This window comes from Eucyclogobius newberryi, unplaced genomic scaffold (assembly GCF_026437365.1).
Source record: "Eucyclogobius newberryi isolate DKJ021-1_F unplaced genomic scaffold, fEucNew1.0.hap1 SCAF_17, whole genome shotgun sequence".
Classification (NCBI taxonomy): Eukaryota; Metazoa; Chordata; class Actinopteri; order Gobiiformes; family Gobiidae; genus Eucyclogobius; species Eucyclogobius newberryi.
This window is the reverse complement of record NW_027315801.1, coordinates 21,671,845-21,691,430: the sequence shown is the minus strand read 5'-3', so window position 1 is coordinate 21,691,430 and position 19,586 is coordinate 21,671,845. Positions and strand designations below refer to the sequence as shown.

Genomic DNA, 19,586 nt, shown 5'->3' with positions numbered 1-19,586 from the left:
CGGGCAAAGCCTCAGTCTTAATTCTGTTAGATCTGAGTGCTGCTTTTGACACTGTCGATCATGGGATCCTCTTACAGAGACTAGAGGACTGGGTGGGCATCACTGGCACTGCCCTAAACTGGTTAAGGTCCTATCTGGAAGACAGGAAGTACTTTGTTGAAATTGGTAGCTGTGTCTCAGACCACATGACCCTGACCTGTGGAGTGCCCCAAGGGTCAGTCCTGGGTCCCCTTCTGTTCAACCTCTACATGCTGCCGTTAGGTCAGTTGATACGCAGTGAAAATGTGTCCTATCACAATTATGCAGACGACACTCAGATCTATGTTTCACTATCGGCAGGTGACTATGGACCAGTAGATTCACTCTGTCACTGCATCCAACAGATCAGTTTGTGGATGCAAAACAACTTTCTCCAGCTGAACTCAGACAAGACTGAAATAATCGTTTTTGGCCCACAGAAACAAAGAGAAAGTGTTAGCGGTCACCTCCAGAGTCTCGCTCTAAAACCTGCAAATCAAATTAGAAATCTGGGGGTAATAATGAACTCAGACTTGAACTTTAATAGCCACGTCAAATCAATAACATCAGCAGCTTTTTACCATCTAAAAAACATTGCCAAAATCAAAAATATAGTGTCAAAACCAGATTTAGAGAGATTTATCCATGCGTTTGTCTCCAGTAGATTAGACTACTGTAACGGCCTGCTCACTGGCCTCTCCAAACGAGCTGTAAAACAGCTGCAGTACATCCAGAACGCTGCTGCTCGGGTCCTGACTAGAACCAGGAAGTATGATCACATTAGTCCTGTTCTCAGGTCCCTGCACTGGCTCCCTGTGGCTCAGAGAATAGAATTTAAAGCAGCTCTGCTTGTGTACAAGTCTCTCCATGGCCTAGCACCAAAGTACATCTTGGATATGTTAGTGCCATATGAACCATCTCGGACTCTGAGGACCTCAGGGACCGGCCTCCTGCTGGTGCCCAGAGTCAGGAATAAACATGGGGAAACTGCATTTCAGTTTTATGCAGCTAAAATCTGGAACAGTCTTCCTGAAGATGTGAGACAGGCTTCTACTCTGACAATGTTCAAATCTAAGCTAAAAACAGTTTTGTTTAGCTGCGCATATGACTGAAAGGATTTTTTCTTTGCACTCTTCTCTTTTGTTTGTGATTTTATTAGTTTAGACAATCAGTTGGATTGATAATTTTTAATTTAGTTAATTTTATTGTATTTCTGTTTCTGTAATTTCTTTGTGATTTGAATGCATTTTTCCTGCTGTGTGAAGCACTTTGAATTGCCTTGTGTATGAAATGTGCTCTACAAATGAACTTGCCTTGCCTTGCCTTATTGCTCAAAAATACCTTGTACATCGCAGTACATCCCTACAACAAGCAAGGTCACTTCTCCAGAGATCTCACATATATGTTGGTTGGCCCAATGGTAGCACCTTCTTGTATACACAGTGAGGAAAGTAGGTAGAATTAGAATCAGAAAAGGTTTATTGCCATTGCTAATGAACAAAATTCACAAACAAAGGAACTTGGTTTGGTGATTCAGTGCAACATAAAACCATTAACAATGATAATAAAACAACATTTAGTATTTGAACATCCTACAATTTTGCAAGTTCTCCCACTTAGAAATTATGGAGGAGTCTGAAAGGTTCATCGTAGGTGCATTTCCACTGTGAGGGACAGAATCTAAAAAAACACCTGAAAATCACATTGTATGATTTTTAAATCAATCAAATCAATGTTAATATTGATTACAGAGGTCAAACATTTTCTGTAGTTCTTGACCAGGTTTACACACACTGCAGCTAGACCTGTCAGGTTTTGGGGCTGACGCTGAGCAACACGGAGTTTTAGCTTCCTCCAAAGATTTTCTATTAGGGTTAGGTCTGGAGACTAGCTATACTTATCCCAAGGTAACAATAGCATGCTTGAAGGTCAATGAAAGCCACAAGAATGTATAATAGTACATGACCAGTTTTTATCACTTAATATAATTCAAGAAACAACTACCTCCACACAGAAACTGTCCTACTAAAACAATAAAGGTTTAATACAAATTTCTTGTGATGAAAAAGCAAAGATAAAACTGATCTCATGAACAGTGGAAGTCAATTGAGTAGATACTCTCTGAGTTTCTGAGCAAATTAATATGAAGACACTTACTTAATATGAAGACACTGTTCTTGTCCTCCAGACCCTGCCTATTTTCTCCCCCTCACTCCTCTTTAGTCCTCCAGACCCCACCTCTCCTCTCCCCCTCACTCCCCTTTAGTGCTCCAGACCCCACCCCTCCTCACTCCTCTTTAGTCCTCCAGACCCCACCTCTCCTCTCCCCCTCACTCCCCTTTAGTCCTCCAGACCCCACCCCTCCTCACTCCCCTTTAGTCCTCCAGACCCCACCTCTCCTCTCCCCCTCACTCCCCTTTAGTCCTCCAGACCCCACCCTTCCTCACTCCCCTTTAGTCCTGCAGACCCCACCTCTCCTCTCCCCCTCACTCCCCTTTAGTCCTCCAGACCCCACCCCTCCTCACTCCCCTTTAGTCCTCCAGACCCCACCTCTCCTCTCCCCCTCACTCCCCTTTAGTCCTCCAGACCCCACCCCTCCTCACTCCCCTTTAGTCCTCCAGACCCCACCTCTCCTCTCCCCCTCACTCCCCTTTAGTCCTCCAGACCCCCCCTCTCCTCTCCCCCTCACTCCCCTTTAGTCCTCCAGACCCCCCCTCTCCTCTCCCCCTCACTCCCCTTTAGTCCTCCAGACCCCCCCTCCCCCCTTACTCCCCTTTAGTCCTCCAGACCCCACCCTCCCTCACTCCCCTTCAGTCCTCCAGACCCCCCCTCCCCTCCTCACTCCCCTTTAGTCCTCCAGACCCCACCTCTCCTCTCCCCCTCACTCCCTTTAGTCCTCCACACCCCACCTCTCCTCTCCCCCTCACTCCCCTTTAGTCCTCCAGACCCCACCTCTCCTCACTCCCCTTTAGTCCTCCAGACCCCCCCTCTCCTCTCCCCCTCACTCCCCTTTAGTCCTCCAGACCCCCCCTCCCCCCTTACTCCCCTTTAGTCCTCCAGACCCCACCCCTCCTCACTCCCCTTTAGTCCTCCAGACCCCCCCTCTCCTCTCCCCCTCACTCCCCTTCAGTCCTCCAGACCCCCCCTCCCCTCCTCACTCCCCTTTAGTCCTCCAGACCCCACCTCTCCTCTCCCCCTCACTCCCCTTTAGTCCTCCAGACCCCCCCTCTCCTCTCCCCCTCACTCCCCTTCAGTCCTCCAGACCCCCCCTCCCCTCCTCACTCCCCTTTAGTCCTCCAGACCCCACCTCTCCTCTCCCCCTCACTCCCCTTCAGTCCTCCAGACCCCACCTCTCCTCTCCCCCTCACTCCCCTTTAGTCCTCCAGACCCCACGTCTCCTCTCCCCCTCACTCCCTTTTAGTCCTCCAGACCCCCCCTCCCCTCCTCACTCCCCTTTAGTCCTCCAGACCCCACCTCTCCTCTCCCCCTCACTCCCTTTAGTCCTCCACACCCCACCTCTCCTCTCCCCCTCACTCCCCTTTAGTCCTCCAGACCCCCCCTCCCCCCCTTACTCCCCTTTAGTCCTCCAGACCCCACCCCTCCTCACTCCCCTTTAGTCCTCCAGACCCCCCCTCTCCTCTCCCCCTCACTCCCCTTTAGTCCTCCAGACCCCCCCTCCCCCCCTTACTCCCCTTTAGTCCTCCAGACCCCACCCTTCCTCACTCCCCTTTAGTCCTCCAGACCCCACCTCTCCTCTCCCCCTCACTCCCCTTCAGTCCTCCAGACCCCCCCTCCCCTCCTCACTCCCCTTTAGTCCTCCAGACCCCACCTCTCCTCTCCCCCTCACTCCCCTTCAGTCCTCCAGACCCCCCCTCCCCTCCTCACTCCCCTTTAGTCCTCCAGACCCCACCTCTCCTCTCCCCCTCACTCCCCTTCAGTCCTCCAGACCCCACCTCTCCTCTCCCCCTCACTCCCCTTTAGTCCTCCAGACCCCACCTCTCCTCTCCCCCTCACTCCCCTTCAGTCCTCCAGACCCCACCTCTCCTCTCCCCCTCACTCCCCTTTAGTCCTCCAGACCCCACGTCTCCTCTCCCCCTCACTCCCTTTTAGTCCTCCAGACCCCCCCTCCCCTCCTCACTCCCCTTTAGTCCTCCAGACCCCACCTCTCCTCTCCCCCTCACTCCCTTTAGTCCTCCACACCCCACCTCTCCTCTCCCCCTCACTCCCCTTTAGTCCTCCAGACCCCCCCTCCCCCCCTTACTCCCCTTTAGTCCTCCAGACCCCACCCCTCCTCACTCCCCTTTAGTCCTCCAGACCCCCCCTCTCCTCTCCCCCTCACTCCCCTTTAGTCCTCCAGACCCCACCCTTCCTCACTCCCCTTTAGTCCTCCAGACCCCACCTCTCCTCTCCCCCTCACTCCCCTTCAGTCCTCCAGACCCCCCCTCCCCTCCTCACTCCCCTTTAGTCCTCCAGACCCCACCTCTCCTCTCCCCCTCACTCCCCTTCAGTCCTCCAGACCCCCCCTCCCCTCCTCACTCCCCTTTAGTCCTCCAGACCCCACCTCTCCTCTCCCCCTCACTCCCCTTCAGTCCTCCAGACCCCACCTCTCCTCTCCCCCTCACTCCCCTTTAGTCCTCCAGACCCCACCTCTCCTCTCCCCCTCACTCCCCTTCAGTCCTCCAGACCCCACCTCTCCTCTCCCCCTCACTCCCCTTTAGTCCTCCAGACCCCACCTCTCCTCTCCCCCTCACTCCCCTTCAGTCCTCCAGACCCCACCTCTCCTCTCCCCCTCACTCCCCTTTAGTCCTCCAGACCCCACGTCTCCTCTCCCCCTCACTCCCTTTTAGTCCTCCAGACCCCCCCTCCCCTCCTCACTCCCCTTTAGTCCTCCAGACCCCACCTCTCCTCTCCCCCTCACTCCCTTTAGTCCTCCACACCCCACCTCTCCTCTCCCCCTCACTCCCCTTTAGTCCTCCAGACCCCCCCTCCCCCCCTTACTCCCCTTTAGTCCTCCAGACCCCACCCCTCCTCACTCCCCTTTAGTCCTCCAGACCCCCCCTCTCCTCTCCCCCTCACTCCCCTTTAGTCCTCCAGACCCCACCTCTCCTCTCCCCCTCACTCCCTTTTAGTCCCCCAGACCCCCCCTCCCCTCCTCACTCCCCTTTAGTCCTCCAGACCCCACCTCTCCTCTCCCCCTCACTCCCCTTTAGTCTTCCAGACCCCACCTCTCCTCTCCCCCTCACTCCCCTTTAGTCCTCCAGACCCCCCTCCCCCCTTACTCCCCTTTAGTCCTCCAGACCCCACCCCTCCTCACTCCCCTTTAGTCCTCCAGACCCCCCCTCCCCCCTTACTCCCCTTTAGTCCTCCAGACCCCACCCCTCCTCACTCCCCTTTAGTCCTCCAGACCCCACCTCTCCTCTCCCCCTCACTCCCCTTCAGTCCTCCAGACCCCCCCTCTCCTCTCCCCCTCACTCCCCTTTAGTCCTCCAGACCCCACCTCTCCTCTCCCCCCACTCCCCTTTAGTCCTCCAGACCCCCGCTCCCCCCCTTACTCCCCTTTAGTCCTCCAGACCCCACCCCTCCTCACTCCCCTTTAGTCCTCCAGACCCCACCTCTCCTCTCCCCCTCACTCCCCTTTAGTCCTCCAGACCCCACCTCTCCTCTCCCCCTCACTCCCCTTAGTCCTCCAGACCCCACCTTTCCTCTCCCCCTCACTCCCCTTTAGTCCTCCAGATCCCACCCCTCCTCTCCCCCTCACTCCCCTTTAGTTCTCCAGACCCCACCTCACTTACATAACACTACACTTTATTACAAGCCTTGTAATAAAAAAAGAAAAGAAAAAAAAAGTCTCAGAGAACTTTTTAAAAACACGGTTCGACCCCCTCCAGACCCCCCCTCCCCCCCTCACTCCCTTTAGTCCTCCACACCCCACCTCTCCTCTCCCCCTCACTCCCCTTCAGTCCTCCAGACCCCACCTCTCCTCTCCCCCTCACTCCCTTTTAGTCCCCCAGACCCCCCCTCCCCTCCTCACTCCCCTTTAGTCCTCCAGACCCCCCCTCTCCTCTCCCCCTCACTCCCCTTTAGTCCTCCAGACCCCCCCTCCCCCCCTTACTCCCCTTTAGTCCTCCAGACCCCACCCTTCCTCACTCCCCTTTAGTCCTCCAGACCCCACCTCTCCTCTCCCCCTCACTCCCCTTCAGTCCTCCAGACCCCCCCTCCCCTCCTCACTCCCCTTTAGTCCTCCAGACCCCACCTCTCCTCACTCCCCTTTAGTCCTCCAGACCCCACCTCTCCTCACTCCCCTTTAGTCCTCCAGACCCCACCTCTCCTCTCCCCCTCACTCCCCTTCAGTCCTCCAGACCCCCCCTCCCCTCCTCACTCCCCTTTAGTCCTCCAGACCCCACCTCTCCTCTCCCCCTCACTCCCCTTCAGTCCTCCAGACCCCACCTCTCCTCTCCCCCTCACTCTCCTTAGTCCTCCAGACCCCACCTTTCCTCTCCCCCTCACTCCCCTTTAGTCCATCAGACCCCACCTCTCCTCTCCCCCTCACTCCTCTTTAGTCCTCCAGACCCCACCTCTCCTCTCCCCCTCACTCCCCTTTAGTCGTCCAGACCCCACCTCTCCTCTCCCCCTCACTCCCCTTAGTCCTCCAGACCCCACCTCTCCTCTCCCCCTCACTCCCCTTTAGTCCTCCAGACCCCACCTCTCCTCTCCCCCTCACTCCCCTTAGTCCTCCAGACCCCACCTTTCCTCTCCCCCTCACTCCCCTTTAGTCCTCCAGACCCCCCCTCCCCCCTTACTCCCCTTTAGTCCTCCAGACCCCACCCCTCCTCACTCCCCTTTAGTCCTCCAGACCCCCCCTCCCCCCTTACTCCCCTTTAGTCCTCCAGACCCCACCCCTCTTCACTCCCCTTTAGTCCTCCAGACCCCACCTCTCCTCTCCCCCTCACTCCCCTTCAGTCCTCCAGACCCCCCCTCTCCTCTCCCCCTCACTCCCCTTTAGTCCTCCAGACCCCACCTCTCCTCTCCCCCTCACTCCCCTTTAGTCCTCCAGACCCCCGCTCCCCCCCTTACTCCCCTTTAGTCCTCCAGACCCCACCCCTCCTCACTCCCCTTCAGTCCTCCAGACCCCACCTCTCCTCTCCCCCTCACTCTCCTTAGTCCTCCAGACCCCACCTTTCCTCTCCCCCTCACTCCCCTTTAGTCCATCAGACCCCACCTCTCCTCTCCCCCTCACTCCTCTTTAGTCCTCCAGACCCCACCTCTCCTCTCCCCCTCACTCCCCTTTAGTCCTCCAGACCCCACCTCTCCTCTCCCCCTCACTCCCCTTAGTCCTCCAGACCCCACCTTTCCTCTCCCCCTCACTCCCCTTTAGTCCATCAGACCCCACCTCTCCTCTCCCCCTCACTCCTCTTTAGTCCTCCAGACCCCACCTCTCCTCTCCCCCTCACTCCCCTTTAGTCGTCCAGACCCCACCTCTCCTCTCCCCCTCACTCCCCTTAGTCCTCCAGACCCCACCTCTCCTCTCCCCCTCACTCCCCTTTAGTCCTCCAGACCCCACCTCTCCTCTCCCCCTCACTCCCCTTTAGTCCTCCAGACCCCCCCTCCCCTCCTCACTCCCCTTTAGTCCTCCAGACCCCACCTCTCCTCTCCCCCTCACTCCCCTTTAGTCCTCCAGACCCCACCTTTCCTCTCCCCCTCACTCCCCTTTAGTCCATCAGACCCCACCTCCCCTCCTCACTCCCCTTTAGTCCTCCAGACCCCACCTCCCCTCCTCACTCCCCTTTAGTCCTCCAGACCCCACCTTTCCTCTCCCCCTCACTCCCCTTTAGTCCATCAGACCCCACCTCTCCTCTCCCCCTCACTCCCCTTTAGTCCTCCAGATCCCACCCCTCCTCTCCCCCTCACTCCCCTTTAGTTCTCCAGACCCCACCTCTCCTCTCCCCCTCACTCCCCTTAGTCCTCCAGACCCCACCCCTCCTCTCCCCCTCACTCCCCGTCACTCCCCCCTCTTCCGCCTCACTTTCCCCTTTAGTTTCCTCTGTTTGCTAGGTTTAGGTGTTTTGTCCCACTTTGCATCTAGCTTTCTTTGAATCAACGAAAACAATCACACCCTTTTCCCCATTTCCATTTTATTATATATTTTTCATGCAGAAAGATAAAACATTTCCAGTTTCCTCTATAAGAGGGGTTCCCAAAGTGTGTGTGGGGGGATCGTCTGATCTCAGAGGCTCACATCAAGTACATACTGTTGTTGTGTCCAAGGCAAAACGCTTGCCTACGCATGGATGTGGTGAGTGAGTGAATGGCAGTGACTGGTGGGGCCTCGCTTCTGTAAGTCTACCCCAAGGCAGCTGTGGCTAGTACCTCCAACCAGGAGCTACGGGCAAAATTGTAAAAGCTTTGAATTGAAAAGTGCTCTATGAGGCTATTACATTATTATTAAACATGTTTTTAATACAACAATGTATATACTATACATTAAAGTAATCAAATATTTAACTTTTCAAAAATATTACTGAAGTACATTTCTGTTAATTTTCAGTTGCATGTTTAATTTATGGATGTTTGTCTAAAAACACTGGGAACCCCATTCAAGAATACATTACACTCATCATTTTGAGGCTATTGTAAAAAAACGAAAGAAGAACAAAAAAGATCTACTACAGAAAACACACAATTAATTTGAGGAATAATCCTGCATAGATATAACCTGTCAACCTAAAAGGCCCTATAGGTTAGGTTGACTGGAATAAAAATGATAGATGAACTTAGACCCAAATAGAGAAACAAACGGAGAACGAAAACATCACACTCCAACCTCATTTGTCATATTACTATAGCTGTTAGTAGTTAAATCATAATCAGAAAGGTTATGTGTGTGTGTGTGTGTGTGTGTGTGTCTGTGTGTGTGTGTGTGTGTGTGAGTTTTGGTGATTTCTAGTTTGCAAATCTTATTCACTGACTGACTTGTACGTTAAGTCAAATCTCAACTGAATAAAGTTTAGATTTAAAGTAGCTCCAAACAGAGCACTGTATGTGTATGGTCTTAATATTATGGCTGATTTAGTTGGTGTAATATTGCTGGAGTGATGTCTGGCATGATATGAGCTCGTGAGGAAGGCAGGAGAACTGTGGAGTCCATCTAGGAAAATCACAAGATCAAAAAAGAAACATTAATGTACTTTCAAAAATGCATTAAGTCAGTGTTGGTCAAACTATAAAAGGTTACTCAGCTCCTGCATGCTGCAGTTATTTCTAACTGCGTGTAAAATATAGTGTTCAAAGGTGTACGTCTTACTGAACTGCCCCGTACATTTCTGACTTGATTAAATTGATATATTAATAAATATTTTCAGACCTGCAATGTTCAGATGGGCACAACAAAGTAGCCGGTGTCATCCTGGTCTGTCTCCAGAGTGTCCAGCGAGCGGCGCTGTTTGCCTTTACCTTCAGGGTTGCCTTGACCTCCAGAGTTGCCTTGACCTCCAGAGTTGCCTTGACCTCCAGAGTTGCCTTGACCTCCAGAGTTCCCAGGCTTTGTGGAGTCACAGTTCTGCAGGAGGCATCAGAGAAAGCAGAGAAAGAAAGCTATGAGAAAAAGCAATGGAAGAAGAACTTCTAGAGAATACGACAAAGTCTGAGGAATAAAGTCTTGGATGCCAACCGCCATAAAACAACAACAACAACAAATACAACAACAACAACAACAACAAGAAAGCTATGATATGACTGTGGTTGAGAAAAGAAGGCTATTAAATTGAGATCAAGTTGCGTCTATGCCTGTTTACTCCTGAAATAGTCCAGACAACGTAAGGATCCAAATATTGTGATACAAAGAATATAAATGTTAAGTTTTTTTTTCTCCTGAAAATCCTTATTGAGTCTTTATAGAGTCATTACAGTTGTATTCCAAATGATTTAGATACAAAATTATGATTAGCAATTTCTAAAGGTTGGGTGCACTGAACCAAAACAAAGGAATGGGATGTGTGTAGTTCCATCTTCTTTTTCAACAAAATGATGTATTTAGGCCAATATTATTGTGTGTCTTGAATATTGTGGTTATTGTCAGTGCTTTAGTGCTGCTTTACTCCTGATTTAGTTCACATGGTGTTGGTCCATACCGGTTTACAGCCTGGAGCAGTGGATAAGCAAAGCTTCATCTTGCACTTCAGGAACATGTTCCCATTTCCACCTTTAAACTGGAACATTTTGATCCGCATCACAGTCCCTCTGTTTCCTTTAGCTGGGAACACCTTAATGGTTTTGTCCTTTGGGTTTCCACACCTGAACAGTAAGATAATGGTTAACTTACAATTAAGTAGAGTCCAGGGTTAAACCAGCAATGTTTTTGTAATGAAGAAAAAAATAAACATCGTAATTGTTATCAGTGAGAACTATTTGATTTGACCATGTTTACATTGTAACTGTGGAAATCTGAAATGAAAACTCTGCATACCATACTAATTCTAAAATGGCCACAATTAATATGTTTTATTTCTTTCCATTAAAATGTGATCTGACTAATCATGATTATTTATTAATGGAATATTCTTGACATCCTAGTGCCAGGGTTTAGACCACAGGCTGGGTTTAGACCAAAGACTGGGTTTAGACCAAAGACTGGGTTTAGACCACAGGCTGGGTTTAGACCACAGGCTGGGTTTAGACCACAGACTGGGTTTAGACCACAGGCTGGGTTTAGACCACAGACCGGGTTTAGACCACAGGCTGGGTTTAGACCACAGACTGGGTTTAGACCACAGGCTGGGTTTAGACCACAGACCGGGTTTAGACCACAGGCTGGGATTAGACCAAAGACTAGGTTTAGACCACAGGCTGGGTTTAGTCCACAGACCGGGTTTAGACCACAGGCTGGGTTTAGACCACAGACCGGGTTTAGACCACAGGCTGGGTTTAGACCAAAGACTAGGTTTAGACCACAGGCTGGGTTTAGTCCACAGACTGGGTTTAGACCACAGGCTGGGTTTAGACCACAGACCGGGTTTAGACCACAGGCTGGGTTTAGACCAAAGACTAGGTTTAGACCACAGACTGGGTTTAGACCACAGACCGGGTTTAGACCACAGGCTGGGTTTAGACCAAAGACTAGGTTTAGACCACAGGCTGGGTTTAGTCCACAGACCGGGTTTAGACCACAGGCTGGGTTTAGACCACAGACCGGGTTTAGACCACAGGCTGGGTTTAGACCAAAGACTAGGTTTAGACCACAGGCTGGGTTTAGTCCACAGACTGGGTTACGTCCACAGTCTGGGTTTAGGCCTGTGACAGAAATTGGGCTCATACCACAAACCACTAGCAAAGGTAAGCTAGTTGGTATGTTGGCAGCAGAACTCACCCCCCTGAGATGAGTGAGTACTTGAGCCCCCCTTTCGCTTTGCTGCTTGAGAAGTAGCAGTCGTCAGCCTTCATGAGCAGCAGAGCCCCGTCCATTCCCTCGGACTCTATGCTGATGTAGATCATTTGGTTCATCTTGATGCCTTTGCTGAAGTCAAAGGGCTTCTTCAGGTTGATGTCAGAGAACATGCCCACAGACATATTGTATTTCCATGAGCCTTGAATGGCTTCCTGAATCCCGTTTCTGTCACAAAAGAACATGAAACATATGTCATTCTTTATTATGGAGGTAGAAACAGTTTAACTCTATTTTTGAAGTTGTCAAGCAGCGGAAGAAGTGAGGTGCGGATCAGCAAAAGAAGTCCAGCACCTTCTAAAGCCTCGATTGAAGGTGTGAGAGATTATAGTAAATGTGAGGTAATGATGGAGAAAGGCCAGGAGCCAGTGGAAAAGATCATATCTCTCATTTTATAGCAGAAGGTACTGACCCTCCTTTGGCATGGAAGTGGATGGTCTTAAGCGTGGGCTGGTTGTAGAAGCAGGAAAAGTCCAGTTTGAATGAGGATTTCCTGGAGATAACCCCAGAATCAGAACTGGAGTTGAATTGCACTATGTTCTGATACACAAACTTGTCTCCTTGTTCCTGCAGAAGAGAATGACCATGAATCCTCTGTCTCATCTGATGCTGTCCATCCCAGGGCCACATACCCTCTGTCACTCCTCTATAACAACTCTTATCACAGTAACTAAGTTTGCATCCTCTTTCACGACATCCTCTTGACACTTCACCAAATCTAATTAGGTTTACCTAGTTAGGTGTCTTACCTTTACTTTTGTGCCACATAGAGCATTAGAGTCGAAGTTGAAGGTAATCTGTTCTTCCTTGTCGTCTACTGTTCCTTGGCAGCTTTCCTGATTCAGATGGAGGTCGCTCACATTTAGACCTTTCTCACTCAACACACACATAGGGATCGAGACCGAAGCCTGCTGATTCTGACAGGTGGTCTCTGAGAACACGAAAAATGACAGATTCTGAAACAGGACTAAACCAGGACTATGTACGGTGACCTAAACTAGGAACAAAGAATGGCAGATGAGCTGCAGGTGTCTGGGGTAAGGTACCTCTTTGTTTGAAGTATTTTTTTACTCCAGCTCGGCATCTACAGTGCGGCACTTTTGAAAGACCCAACTCACAGAACTCACTGTCCCTGCAGACTGTGTCAGCACATTTATTCAGCGCTGGAAGAATAAAAGTGATGGTGAAATCAGATGTGAACCAGCACTAATCTGATAATTAAACATATAATGTATGTCTTCTTACGACACTGAGCCATCGTCATGTAATTGTCCGCTCTTTCCGGTTTGCACATCAGGGCAAAACTATGGAAAAAATGGCAGAAGAGCTCGCCCTGGTCTGGGTATTTGCAGAGGATCTGAAAACAGGCCTCAAAGAACGGCTGGTGGAGGGGTAAGGAATCCCCACACTTCTGAATCAACCCATCAGGCAAGAGTCCAGCACACCTACAACCAAACAATGATCTAATTAGTCTAATCAGGTCATATACAATGGCTTGCACAATTCATATTCATATTTGTACCCCTGGAACTTTCTCACATTTTGTCATATCACAACCACAAAAAAGTGGTTAATTGACCTGGTAAGTTCTTGAAAAACTAAACAAAAAAAACTGTATACATAATATCTGTAGCTATGCCCATATATCTGGGAATATGGGCATAGCTACAGATATATGGGTGACATATTCTCAAATGAGAGTAGTCTTGCCAATAAAAATGTAGGGGTCACTCACCGCTCAGTCTGAGTTGTACAGTTTATGGAGCTGTCAGGAGGGTGCGTGTCCACGGTGTCACAGCTAGAGGGCAACAAACACCACATTAGGCAGCAGGGAAAACAAGCGAGACTAAATCAGAAATACTGATCTATAACCAGGATGGAAAAAGAAACCAATGAACACATCAAATAAGAAAATAAATCAACCAGCATCAGACAAGGCTAAAGGGAGTGATAGAAAAGGCAATTCAGTACATTTTGTAGTTGACCTGACAGAAAATTTGAGATTGCTTAAAACCATGTCCATCTCATAAACCTCATCAACCAAAGTCATAAAGGACAAGCCCAAAAGCAGCATGAAAGGGGGTCCCATGAATAAAGGGACCCATTCACGAAACAGAGACGCGCCCACATCTTCAGTTCAGCTAATCACCTGTCTGGGCTGTGCGTCTGGTCTTTGAAGCTCTCTGCATCAGTGATGTTCATGCACAGACCCTGGAGTCCTTCTGGAAATCGTCCATCTCCTACACCTGAACATTATCACACTCATTGGGTCCACTCTGACAGAAGAATTCACTGTCCCAAAATAATTTAGCTTGGGTCTTTTTTAATCAAGGGGTCATAAAAGTCATTGTCCCACCTGTAATGAGGACGCTGGTACCGTCCAAGACTATGGTCCAGTTGGTTTGTCCAAGAAATATGGCACCTACATGTAAATTATTGGTGTATTCAAAAAGTACTGATTCCACTGGGGTCAGTCCTTCAGAAAGGCTGAGGCGAGAGCCGTTGACCTGTGGAACACAAGACATACCGATCTTTACGTCGAGTTGTCTTCTGAGGCAGGTTACAAAACAAAACAAGAACAATACCTTTGATGTAGAGCTTTTTAAGACATAGGGCCAACACATAAACCACAGCATTATTGTGATATCATGTGGTTGTGGGGCTGGTGTAATCCCTCATTATTCCTTTTTGATCTTTTCAAACCAGTTTTCTTGGTCATTTAAAACTCTCATTTCAGGAGCTCGTCTGCGCTCTTTGTGACAGTAACAGAAATGTAGTTGTTTTGATGGACAAACCAATTCTTAAAAGGTAGCGCATTTGTAGTTCCAAAATCAATTAACTTGGCTATTGAATATAATTTATAAAGTGACATGAACAGGTCTTTTTTATCAAAGCAAATTAATTCAATAGTTTGTAAATGTCTTCTCAAACCCACTCAGCTGAATTATTAGAAGTAAGGAGCAGTTTACAATCCATATGCTGAGACATTTGGATGATTGAATGTGTAACATAAACACCACTAGATACATCTTGCACACACATACCTCCTAATTGTTATATTTTATGAATCATCAACACCAAACTAAACAAACTAACTAAAACTCTTTCTGAGTTTGTGAATTCTGCTATTGGAAAATGGAAATTAATCTGGCCTTACTGACACAAACTGTTCTGTTCAGGTTTAAGTCTTGGTTCAGTCCTGCTTTAAGTCTTGGTTCAGTCCTGGTTTAAGTCTTGGTTCAGTCCTGGTTTAAGTCTTGGTTCAGTCCTGGTTTAAGTCTTGGTTCAGTCCTGGTTCTGACCTGGACTTGTCGGCCTGGTCCTATGATGAAGGTGTTGCTGTGGTTTGGCTCTCTGGCAGTGAGGATCACGCGGTGGGGGAAGCCCATGTCAGTGCGGCGCCGCTCCCTGAATTCAACCACAACCCCAAATGTACCTGTCGCCAACAGAGTGTAGCTGCAGAGATCAGGGACCAGTCCAACACGTCCTGCAAAGTCCACCATCGCCGGACCCACCAGAGCACACTGGGGGGCCGAAGTACACCTGGAAACACAATGACCACGTAAGTATGATATGGTCCATGGTCTTTCCTTGGTTTGGAGGACTACTTAATTAAGTATCACAGTAACATTTGCCAGTAAAAGGACAAGTTGCTCAATTAAACAAATGCTGTAGTACTAGAGCCTCCAAAGCGTAGCGGTGGAAAGTAACTAAGGATAAAAGTATGTAACTAAGGATAAAAGTATGCAAACTGTTGGACATCTGTCTGAACACCACTTACTTTCAATTCCGGGGACAATTTTACAGACAGATTCATGGCTGTGCCATGGGCTCGCCCGTCTCTCCCATAGTGGCCAACCTGTACATGGAGCACTTTGAGAAGAAGGCACTGTCCTCATTCTCAGGCATAGCCCCAAAACTGTGGCTCCGCTATGTCGATGATACTTTTGTAACAATCAAGAAACAGGAGTTGGAAACCTTCTCTGATCACATCAATGCTGTGGACCATGATCAGAGGAGAGGACGGGAAACTCCAAATAGAAGTATATAGGAAACCTACACACACGGACCAGTATCTGCTCTTTGGTTCCAACCACCCACTACAGCACAAGCTGGGGGTGATCAGAACCTTACAACACAGAGCTCAAGGTGTGCCCACCAGCTCAGAGGGCAAGAAGAAAGAGGAAAAACATGTCCGAAATGCCCTCTCAGCCTGTGGTTACCCCGCTTGGGCTCTCAACAGAGTGAAGAGAACCAAGAAGCAGGACAAAAGGGAAACTGAACAGAGAAGGAAGGGTGATTCTATCCCTCATGTCTCTGGCCTGTCGGAAAAACTGCTGAGAATTTTTAGACAACACGAAGTCCCTGTTTATTTTAAACCAGGAAACACTTTAAGACAAAAACTGGTTCATCCTAAGGACAAGTTGCCGACTCAAAAACAGAGCAATGTAGTTTATTCTGTAGGGTAACATACTAGTACAAGTACTGTAAGGTTATGAATGTCCACCCACTTGTGAAGGAGGCGGGGCATTCAGGTTTGATATTGATTAAAGAATTGTTCAAGAATTCAAACATGACACACTGCCTAAATGTGGGTAAGTTTGAATCGTATTTTTAAGAGAAGAATGGGGCACCAGCCGGATAATCAGCAATTTAACAACTCTAACATCAGATATCTAGATTAATTAATTAATTAGAAATTAATTTGCTCGTTGATCTAAAGGTTTGAGAACGTAACCGTGACATTGACCCCTTTTCTGGAAATGAAGGAACACTTAACCAAATGTGGGTTATGAAGATTTAATGACCAAAGAATTAAACAGATAAATATGAATCAGGAATATGCAAATGAGTCGATAACAGATGGAAAACACTAGACATGATTGTTCTAGATCTATCTAGGTGTGTGCAAGAGTTAACTCTCAGATGAAATTCAGCCAGCCTGTGAGGTGCATTCATACGAACGGAACCAGAAGCTGTGATCCTGAGGAGACGGGCCTGCGTGGGGTCCAAGGGCCTGCTTGGGGTCCAAGGGCCTGCGTCGGGTCCAAGGGCCTGCTCTGGAGCTCGGCTCTGACGTTGTCTGGCCAAAGAAGGACTGGATCGGTTCTGCAATCTGCGTTCTCCTTGGCTCTGAGGCGTTCTCCTTGGCTCTGAGGCGTTCTCCTTGGCTCTGAGGCGTTCCCGAATGAAAAGGCCGTCGTGCTGCTCCACCGATGTGGCTGATCTAAAAGGCTGTGGACTTGAAAAAGTTGCAAAAGGTCCTTGCTTGATTTTGCGTGATGCAGCATCAATCACGTTTTTAAAAACGGGCACAGGTTTCTTAGTTCCGGGAGGGAACATTAGCTTCTCTTGGAAAAGTCTTTGTCCCGTAGCGTAGCATCGCTCACGCTAACTAGGCCCGAGGCCTGCTCTCAAGGCCTCATGGACCTTGCTGGTGGGACCCTGGATGGAGGGTCGAGCTTCGAAAAAAACTCGGATGGAACTCGCTCTGGAGCTCGGATGGAACTCGCTCTGGAGCTCGGATGGAACTCTACATAGTATAAGAACTATGTAAGTACTAAGTACATAAGTGGTGCGGCCCGTGTGGGACGATTCAAACTAAAATTGTAATTCCTAAAAAATCTAAAAGTGAACCTCCAAAACTAGACCCTAACTCCGCGTCTAGTGTGTGATGCTTGGTGACCACCAGCTCCTAAACACGAAGCTTGATCCCTGTTGTGTGTGCGATACATTTGTTTAATAAGACCTTTGTAGACTATAGTTATTGCCGAACACTTACGGAAAAATACTGATCTACAGTTAATAGTCTGTGCACAGCCGCAGAACCCCCAGAGTGACTTTACCTGTTGTAAATTCTGTCTTATCAGTCTTGTCAACTGAAAGCAGAAAAGCACGTAGAGAGTAGATGCTATTACCGCAAGTCTCCGGGATACACACCTCTACACAGTACATGATTAGTAGAACATTGCTGCGATGCTCCAGAATGTTAGAAAATATGTACACCTTAAACAACAGCCTGCACTACTGCGAGGCCCAATCTGCCGATGACTGCTGCACAGAAGTGAGCTCACGCCGCTCAGCGACCCTAATAGTCCCTCGGCTGTGAAGCTTCACACTTAAGGCTTAACCGGAAGTTGATCTAAGTCACTTCCTAAAACACGTCTCGTACCTGCACAGGCAGCAGGCATGTTTGGAGTGGATCACAAAAGCTACCAAAGTTATTCATCACAAACTCATTTGGCCTCAACGAGGTTGAATGAACAATTTATTGTTGTTTTGAATAGATTCACATTACAAAGGCTAAATGGTTTAATCAAACGGTTTCAAATTGATTCTGAGAATGCAAAGACGTGGGAGGCCTCGCTCCACATCTTCCTTGGACACGTGAGACCTGAGAGTGGCTGATTACAGAGTGGCATTTAAAGACCTTGAATTATTCCCTAAAATCGATCAAAACCTAATTCTTAATACCTGCATTTCTTCTAACTAAGTTGAGCCCAGGCACAGCCTGTCTAACCAAATGTGTCATTAATTGATTTCATATCTTTGTTTATTAAACCACACAAAACCATCCTGGTTTATAGAGCCTTTGTATTGATCTTTGAAGAATTATAATTGTCGGTCAATGAATCGTGTACTCCCCTTCAGAGAATGAGACTGAGTAGATATTAATGTTTTGCTGAACAAGCTTCAGATGGTGCCCTTTTAAATATAAATATGAACATTAACTACCTAAAGTGCTACACGTGTTGTCCACGATGAAATGGCTAGTCCCAGAGAATATACATTCCATCTTGGTACAAATGTGTGAGCAAGAAACGAGTATAATTACCCTACAATTCTATCCAATCCAGTGAAGATAGTTGTAAAGAACGTTACATAGGTGAGATTAAACAGCCTCTAAACAAGGGGCTCTATCAGCACAGAAGAAATACTAGTTCAGGACCACAGAGCACCGTGCATCTCCATCTTGAAGCCTCTAATCACTCGTTTGAAGACGGTGAGGTGAAGGTTTTAAGCAGGGAGAAAAGATGGTTTGAAAGAGGAGTCAAGGAAGCTATTTTTGTTAAAAAAGAAAAACCTTCTTTAAACAGAAATGGAGGGCTTAGGTTTAATCTTCCTGTAGTCTACAATGGGATCCTGAACCCCTGGAGAGGTAGAGGACCAGTACCAGGACATTTAGATGCTGATCAGGTACTCAGGGTGGGTGAGCCAGGGTCTCACAAAGACAAAGGGGAGACTAAGCCCATTAAAGGGTTGAATAGGCTCGGTAGATACCAAGAGGGTAAGTTTCTGTTGAAACAAACAACTCTTTCCTCTTCAGGAAGGCTCCTCCCAATGGGCTGGACTTACCACAGAATAGTATAAATATCAGAGTTCTCGACCTAAATTCTTTTATTGACAATGACTCTTGGATGAGAGTCGAAACGTCTATTTTTTCTAACTGAGTCCAGATGAAACAACTGAAGCTTTTTCTACTAACTAAGGATACAAGTTATAAGTACTGTACTCCTCTCTGTACTATTTTGAGCCATCTGTAATTCACTTTATAGTATTTTTTATAATATTTTTCACAATGGAAACGTTGTACTTTCACTCCAAAGCTGAGAGCATCTATATTTTCTATTCTAGTACATTTTATTTTTTTAGGCTGTAGGTTTATTAGACAGGACAGCTAAATGTGAAATGGTCTGGATTCAAACTCTGACAAGTCAGGACTACCTTAGCTGGAGGATTGCAGCTATCCTCACGTCAAAAGGAAAATGCAGGCTTATGAGTAAAATAGAAAGGGGGATGAGCAAAAGGAAGCTGCCAAATATTGCTCTGAAAGTGAAATAGACTTTTTTCCCCCTCATTCGTCCAGGAGGGTTCCATCGCAGAAAAGGATTCAAGTCTAGTCATCTGGACATTGTTTTGAAAATCAGAAGCTCAGAGTAGCTTAAACTCTGAGCCCAGGCCATGTCCACAGATTGAAAATGACGTTCGGATGAAATTTGAAACGTCTTGATTTTCAAAGCAGTGATTACGCTTGAACACTTTTCTACACAAACAGGCTCAGCCACAAACATTTATTTATTTTTAAATGTTTCTGTTTATGCAAGTTTTGTTCCGTATAGTCTTCTTTAGA

General features: G+C 48.1%; 1 protein-coding gene across 1 annotated transcript; it reads right to left on the bottom strand.

The window, feature by feature from the left end:
* Positions 1-9,388: 9,388 nt before the first annotated feature.
* On the bottom strand, positions 9,389-17,646 carry LOC140362531 (pancreatic secretory granule membrane major glycoprotein GP2-like). Its single transcript, XM_072448617.1, has 13 exons — positions 17,628-17,646; positions 17,274-17,334; positions 14,758-14,998; positions 13,812-13,962; positions 13,605-13,701; positions 13,191-13,253; positions 12,701-12,900; positions 12,502-12,618; positions 12,205-12,386; positions 11,868-12,022; positions 11,381-11,623; positions 10,146-10,308; positions 9,389-9,574 (listed from the first exon to the last, which is right to left on the bottom strand). The coding sequence occupies exons 1-13, from the start codon at positions 17,644-17,646 to the stop codon at positions 9,389-9,391; spliced, it is 1,878 nt and encodes a 625-aa protein (XP_072304718.1).
* Positions 17,647-19,586: the final 1,940 nt, after the last annotated feature.